Here is an 8,313-nt window from a genome sequence, read left to right as displayed (position 1 = left end):
CTTATCCATCAAAATTGATACCGTTACATCAATTCTAATCTTTTTCATGTCTCCTTGTTTGAAGTCCATCTTCATATCATATAGGAGATATCGAATGTATTGCATCACAAAGAAGCCACAGTCAACGCTGTAAATAACAACAACATTTTTATGGTCAATATTTTTTTATCAATAATTTCTATTCACACTCTGTGTTCGATTTACCTTGCTTGTTGTTGTGGACATTCTATTGTGCGAGAGACTCATTTATCGAACGGATAATGCCTTTCCAAGTTTGGATCAATAACAACAACGTGCTCACGACTATATAATTTAAAATCTGATACCTGAAGATTGAAGAGAAAATTTTCATTTTCCATCAACTAGCATTTATATTAGAATACAACCATACACATTATTATTAGATGCTCACCGCTGTTTCAAATTCATATTTGTATTTACTTCCACTTGCTAGAGAATTGTACTGATTGAACGTCATTGATTTGGTGTCCACGAGCAGCAAGTGGAAGTGTGCATTATCACTGCACAAAGGTATAAAAATATACCTTACCTCTTCATCTCCTCTATCTGTCTTTATCAGGTGTTGGAAGGTAAACTTACTTGACGATTTCATTAATGACTACAAATATGCAAAGTCATACATACATAACCAAATAATAAAAAGAATTCTAATTTTTACTATACTCAAATCAATTCCTTACTGTGAAGATGTTGAACAATATATTGACTTGTTGTATGTGCTTCCAGACGGGAATGTCTCTCTAAATAGAATTTTACAATACGTGTCGATTACATCCCCTCTTGTCAACATCTCTCCATTCACATCAGATAAAAGGGAATACAAATTTAAACAAAAGGGTGGTTCCTTCCAAACTATATCATTTGTAAACCTACAAAGTAAACAAATCAGAGATTATTTTTACAAATTTAATTTTGATAACCTTAGATCAACTATGTAATTAGAGAAGCATATAATTGTCTTGACTTGACTAATCAACTATGTAATTTACATACTTTATTTTCTCCAAGGCTTTTAACAAGTACGCCACCTCTTCGTCTTGTTTTTTTTTCTTGGAAGACTTAAATTGCTTCTTCACATACTATGCACATAAACAAAAAAGGCAATTAGATAATCCATTAAATCTAACAAATTACAATGAAATTTACAGATATCATCTTACAACAATGGCCTGTTTCCTCATTTTGTCATATTTGGCAAACATATCTACATTCTTCTTTGTCTCTTCATCAGATTTGTCTTCCATCAATTGTACAATATCAATTTCTTCTTCCATTTCATCCAAATCAATTTTTCCTTTCCCCTTGCCCACAACATCAGATTCTTTGACAACTTTTTTTCCTTCTCCTAGACTTGTAACTTTCTCCGCAGGCTCACTTATTTGTATATTTCTACGCTGCCTCTTAGGTAAAGTTTTGAGCCACAATGGACTATCAATTGGAGTATCCCTGTAATCATAGCGACTTCTGTCACGTCCTCTCCTACTTCTTGTTGTAACACCTACATGTTCAATTTGAGGATCGTCTACATGCTCGCTATATTGAGATTCTATGCCTTTATTTTCAACTATTTTAAGTAATTCTTTCACCCTCTCCTTCAATTGCATGTTCTCCATTGTTAGCTCTTTAATTCTGTTTGCTTGAATAATGCAATTACAACACTCCTTATTAATCTGCCTTCCTCCTTCAGTGACTTCAATTTATGATGCCTCCATTGCATGTGGACTATCATCAACGCCAGCAAGGTTCTCAACCAATGATTTTTCATCTTGGTTAGGGATTAAGTCAATCATAACCTGTAAGAATATTAAATCACATGTTAAAACAAAACTTTTTAACCAAACTATAATCAAATTATTCAAAATTTACCTCTTCAGATGAGACTTGATCAATCAATTCCCTCACCTTACTAATATGTGAAGGAATATTCCTCCACTTATTTATTCTTGCTTCTTTTATTTTGTATGATTTTTGGATTGGAACATGCTCCAAAAACCATGCCTGATTCACCATCACAAGGGTTAACTATTTAAAAATGTCCGTAAAATATTAATAAATTTCACATAAATTATATACTTACTGCCAAAAGACCAGCAAATCCCTTTAGGTAAGGGAGGTTGGTGTTAGACTGTTTTATCTCAGTTGATGAAAATATGTCCCCAATCTTAGGTAATTGTGGAGCCATAAATTCATGAATTGCTTCAACCCAGTTGAATCTATCAAGATTCTCAAAATCATCTACTATATCTATAAGACATAACGAGACCTTATATGTACTAGAAGAAAATAAGATACAAACAAATATATACAAAATATAAAATTTGTAAAATAATAAAACATCATCTTCACCTTCAACGCGATTGCCATAAAATTTAAGCAATTCATCAATTCTTGATCAAATAGCTTCTTTTTTGTTTGAGAAGTAAGTTAGAAAGAGGTCATTGGATGCTTTAGCTGAATTCATCGGAATTGAAGCTCCTCGGTCTGCAATACCAACCAGCAATGAAACGTCTCCTCTTGTGAAGCCAACCGGAACACCTGACCAAGTTAAATTATTATTAGACTTCTACCAACACATACAAAAGTATTAGGAACACCGTGGACATGATACGATGTCATATCAAGCACACGTTAGGCCTGATACGGTATCGTATCAAGCCCACGTTGGGCCTGATACGACATCGTATCAGGCCCACTTTGGGCCTGATACGGCATCGTATCAGGCCCACGTTGGGCCTGATACGATATCGTATCAGGCCCAGGTTTAGCAAAAGATTAAATTTTACCATACAACTACTTTGTGATTAAAATACAAAATTATAAATTGTACTTGAGAATCTAAAGGTTTGACTACTTGAATCCCAATTTTGAAATATATTTACCAAAATCCCACGGATGTGCTGCATATCTTCTATGTCCAAAAAAATTCGAAAGGGTGACTGTTTGATCAGCACTATGTGTCGGTCATGTAAAATAACAGACCCTTCATGCGTTCCTTTCTTCGTGGATGCTTGAAAAAAACTTTTAAAGTGACCGAGGATACTATTCCAATGCAGTTTCTGTCTAACATCAACTGAACCCTATACTTTATAAAAATAAAAAAATTTAAATCATACTAGTTCAGCTTCTCAAGATCACAGAGTTTGTAAAATGATAACCTTTATAGTTAATTGATGTGGAGAGGATGATGATACACCCGATCGACGTCTTTGCGCCATTACGATACTAGATGATTTATGTAAACCCTAGAAACCTTCACTGGTGGCTCGCGAACAGTCCTGATTTTTAATTGAACCGAAATGCTTGATGCCGCTTGAGAAACACTCGAGGTCACTAAACTAGGGTTTCACAACAAGGAGCTGCACTCGCATGTCACGAAGGAGGGAGGTACACTAATGATTGAATTTATTTTTTTAAAATCAAAGTTATTCAAAAATATGATTCGGATGCCTGGGAAATGATGACTGAACAGAGGAGACTGGCGAGAAGGTTATATTCGGTATTACACATCACTTACCTGCACCTTTTGATAAATACCAAACGGTGATACACATTTTGATAAATACAATATACCACGTACGTCTTATGGTAAATTACTGTATATTTTAAAATAAATGCTAACAAAAACCACCTCCGTGTTAAAAAAATATTAAATTTAAAAGATCTAAATATAAATTTTAAAATATTAAGTTTTTAAAAGTGTCTAATTAAAATTAAAAATATACACGAGCAAACCTTTTCTTCCTCTTCACCCATATTTTCTTATTTCAATTTCCCTAAATTTTAAAATTCTTAAATATATATTTAGTTTATATGTTCTGTTAATAAAATTATTTTACAATACCGATTTTAATATTTTTTATATGAATATAAATAATTTATTATTATTATTATTATTATTGTTATTTTACATCATACCTTTCAAAACCTAGAACAGACCATGATAGAAGTGATATTCTGAGCATCCAACGTACGAGACTAAGTACACGTGAAGCGCTCATATTTGTTCCAAGCGCCTCACATGTGCTGTGGGCTCTCAATTGCGCATGCTCGGAGTTTAGATACCCTACTTATTTTATAGTGCTCACATCCTATGTTTTTAAAAAATTCTAAAAATATTATCATGCCTTAATTATATATATATATATATATATATATATATATATATATATATATATATATATATATATATATATATATATATATATATATATTTCAATTCTCATTATCTTTTTGATTGTATGCAATAAGTGATTATAATGTTGATTTTTAAAAAATCTAACATTAAAGTGATTTAAAAATGTTATAATATATATATATATATATATATATATATATATATATATATATATATATATATATATATATATATATATATATATATATATATATATATATATTTCAATTCTTTTTTCTATCTTCTTTGATTGTATGCAACAGTGATTATAATGTTGATTTTTAAAAATCTAACATTAAAGTGATGTAACTATTATAATGTTATAACAGTTTCTATGTAATACCTGTTACAATGATCGCGATGCTAAATTTTAAAAATCAGTATCAAGGTTGTATAACTATTACAATATTATACCAGTTATTGTATAGTAGTTGATATAATATTGTAACAGTTACAACACAATAACTGCTATACATTATAATAATTATCATATTGTAACAGCTATTACGATATAATAAGTATTACAAAATAACTACTACATGTTATATTAATTGTTACATATTATAATAGTTACTAACTGCTATATGTTTATAGTAGCTACTACATTATATTAGTTATACTATCTTAGTATTAATTTTTAAAAATTAATATCCTAGTGGTTGCTGTATATCATTAAAGAAGAGAGTATAGAAAATTTTAAAAGAAATGTATTTGTACATCAGGTGACGCTTCTGACGCGGGAGGACGCCTTACAGTAAAAAACAATATTACAAGGACGAAGAAATAAGCTTGTTTAAAATGTTATAATTTATATGTGGACGACGAGGTTGCAACTTGCAAGGACGAAGAAATAAGCTTGTTTAAAATGTTATAATTTATATGATCTAAGCCGCCGGCACTTGTTTCTCAGCTATTTCTTTCAAGATAGATTACAGGATTCCCAGTGCTAGATATAAATAAGCGGCCGAAGCCAGACTGGCGTCAGGCATTGTAAGTCTGTAAGTGGAGAAGTAAGCGTGAACCCTGTCCTCCCTAGACTCAGTTGACTGAAAATGTGAACATCCGGACGTGAACAAGGAAAAGAGGCGTTGACCTCGAGCTCTGCTCCCGCTGACACTCCTTCCTCTTCTTCTCCTCCTCCGCCTCGAAGGTTCGAAGCCCACAGAGGAGAGACAGCAGCAGCGACGCTGCCCATGGCCAGCACCAATGTATCCAGCTCCGGCCTCTTTCGACGGATTCCGGCCTCCGAAAGGACCGCTCCCTCGCCCGCCATGGCGCTCCGCGCGGACATCGACCCTCCGCCGCGGCCGCAGCGGGCGATGCAGACCGTCGCCTTAGTCGTCATCGTCCTCCTGGCCTGCCTCCAGTTCCTCCCCGCCACCCACTTCCGCGACCCGGCCGACCCTCTCCGCAACTGGATCCCCTTGGACCCCAATCGCTCCCAACCGATCGTGAGCTAAAGAAAAACCCTATTTTTTTGTTTCCCGTCTTCCCATTTCATTAGCTTCACCTCTGCAATTCGACACACGAATATCAACTTCTTCTTGTTTGGAATTTTTCGGAGAGTTCAATTTATAGAAAAATGTGAATTCTAACAGTCAATTAGACCAATGGTTGATGAGAAGGAAGATCACAGTGCCGGTGTTGCAGAGCAAGACAAGGAAGCTAGCAGATTGCAGTTATTCTCTTGGACGGATTGCCTCGATCTCCGAGTCCTCGCTGTGCTTGCAAACTCCACTCTTTCTAGCTCAAGGTTCTCCCATCTTTCTTGATCTTTTTTCATGGATTAAGCAATCAATTGGATCGCTGTAATTCAATTATGAATGTGATATCTCTGGAAGATCAGGATTGAGTAAAAGTTAGGATAATGCATGCTATAAGTTAGGTTGTATTGCTATTGTGATAAAATAGGTAAAGCAATTATTGTGATTTATTTCGTAGAGTAATGTTCATTAAGTCGACAGATAAAGTAGGATGTTGCTCTGACGGAGCCGATGAATTATCGCACTTGATGAATTGCAATTGCATTGATAATAATGTATGCTAGTTTGTGTCTCGACCTAGTTAGCTTCTTTTATGATCCCTTTTGACATTGAGATTTCTTTAGAGATGTTACCATGTCATTACACCGATAAGTTATGTTGGCATCATCTTCTTGGTTTTTTTTAAATTTCACTTGACTTGTCACTGTTTGATTTTCTTTTTCTTTTTTAGATATCCAGACAACATCTTTTTCCATTTCTTTGTGCCTGAAAATGAAGACGAGAAGTTATCATACTATAAGCTGAAAGTTCTTTTGCCTTATTCCAACCTCGAAATCACTGGGTAAGAGTATATTCAGTCACATGAATTTTCAAGCAACTCTTTACAGTCCTCATTGTGCCTAATTTTTCGCAGGGTGAAAAAAATAAAGGAGAAATTGAAATCTCACACATCAAAGGTTGAACTCCTTCAGCCTATGTTTCGAGAAATACTACCTCTTGTCATCCCAAGCACAAACAAATTTCTCTATGTTTCACCTAATATTATTATTAAGGTACTTTCTTTGCTTGTCACACTATTTATGGGGGATGTCATGGACTTGGAAATCCTAATTACTTGCAGTAGTTTGATTTATAAATAGACATGTTGAATTTGAAAAAGTGGTAAAGATGTTTTGTTAGACTGATAATTTTATGGTTTTCTTTTACCATCCATAGCCCCTCTCTAGAAACTAGAATGTAGACAGGTTGAGGTATGGGATATTCAGTAATAAAGTGGTATGCTAAATTGAAGAGGAAGATAATGAGAGAAAGTGTTCTTGAAGTTAGTGACAAAATAGACTAATTAATAAATCTATGGTAGCACTGCATGAACTTTGAATCTATGGTAGCACTGTATTCAAAATCAAATCCGAATGCTCTATTTCACAGGGAAAGGTTGAAGAACTGTTTGGTATGGACCTGGGGGCCTATGCAATTGCCGCTGCTGAAGATTGTAGCAAAAGGTTGGGTGACATTGTGGACATGCATGACTTAAAGACAATCCAAAGAACTGCAGAGAAAAGTTGGGTTTATGAAAAACCTTACGACAAAGATGCTTGTTTACCAGACTTCAATTTTCTTTTACTTGATCCAAGAAGGCTCGAAAAAAATCTAATTGATGCCATTTCATGGTGGAGCAATGTTCTCGATGTCAAAACGCAAAGGTTTTACCAATTTACTCCTAGCATTTCCATGCATACCTTGATTGAACAATGTTTTATATTTGCATGGATTTTTGGCGCAGGGCAAACCCCATTCATCCTGCAGTTGTACTGTCGATATATGGAAAATATCTCAAACTTCCTACTTCCTGGAAGCTCAATTATTCATCGTCAACCGAGACAGAGACTGAGAACAATGTTCTTCCTTTCGATGGTCCAATGAAGGTCTGTTCTGAAAACATTGTTCAGCAACAAAGATCAAACCATGGCAATCTTTGGAATGAATATATCACTCCAAACTTTGATGCTGTGTTGAGCCATAGTAACTGAAAACAGTTCACACCTTGGGATATAGTTCAACTGCATGCACTTCAGGAAAAAAAGACTGCAATTCATTTTGTTGGGTTGTTTTCAGATATATGTAACTTGCAAACTTTGTAACAAATTAACACTACCAAATTCTAATGTTCTATAGCAAACTTGTATTTTTTTTTTCCAATCCTAAATCAACAGTATTCTTTCTTAAGTTTTGAAAAATTTGAAGTTGGTGCCAATTTTTCGGTGTGGATCCATCCATAATTCTCATCGTAATTGCATACGTTTACGGTCCAATGAAAGCTCTCCACCAACTGTTGAGTATGTGGCAAGTCCAGACTTTGCTTGATAGAATTTGAAGAAGTTTTGTTATATGAGAATGTGTACATTTAACATGAGCATGCTAATTAATTTATAATATATTCCATAAATAAGGCATGTATGGTAGTCCTCCTAACAAGTAAATTAAGTTTGAGATTCTAGAAATTAGAAATTAAAAAAATAATTAGTTTGCATGTGCAGAATGGAGACCCACTATTTTCTCTTTTTATATTAAGAGATAGATTAATGGTTTGAAATATCAGGATAATTACTTACCTAATCATTCTGCGTAAGCTAA

At 34.2% G+C, this 8,313-nt stretch overlaps 1 protein-coding gene across 1 annotated transcript; it reads left to right on the top strand.

Annotated features, from left to right (window-relative positions):
- The first annotated feature begins 5,181 nt into the window (after nt 1-5,181).
- Nucleotides 5,182-7,933, top strand: LOC121984856. The gene is made up of 6 exons (XM_042538005.1): nt 5,182-5,646; nt 5,794-5,948; nt 6,410-6,520; nt 6,593-6,731; nt 7,108-7,382; nt 7,463-7,933. Exons 1-6 carry the CDS (start codon nt 5,389-5,391, stop codon nt 7,707-7,709), a joined length of 1,185 nt encoding a protein of 394 aa, XP_042393939.1. The 5' UTR covers nt 5,182-5,388; the 3' UTR covers nt 7,710-7,933.
- The last annotated feature ends 380 nt before the right edge of the window (nt 7,934-8,313 follow it).

The sequence above is a fragment of the Zingiber officinale genome, chromosome 5B (assembly GCF_018446385.1).
Source record: "Zingiber officinale cultivar Zhangliang chromosome 5B, Zo_v1.1, whole genome shotgun sequence".
Taxonomy (NCBI): domain Eukaryota; kingdom Viridiplantae; phylum Streptophyta; class Magnoliopsida; order Zingiberales; family Zingiberaceae; genus Zingiber; species Zingiber officinale.
This window is presented reverse-complemented; position numbering and strand designations above follow the sequence as displayed.

Excerpts from the sequence above, each read along its gene's own strand:
- LOC121984856 (XM_042538005.1), top strand. The coding sequence starts at position 5,389 with ATGGCCAGCACCAATGTATCCAGCTCCGGCCTCTTTCGACGGATTCCG. Across the intron at positions 5,647-5,793 it reads CCAATCGCTCCCAACCGATC|TCAATTAGACCAATGGTTGA; the intron begins GTGAGCTAAAGA and ends GAATTCTAACAG. Across the intron at positions 6,521-6,592 it reads TCCAACCTCGAAATCACTGG|GGTGAAAAAAATAAAGGAGA; the intron begins GTAAGAGTATAT and ends AATTTTTCGCAG.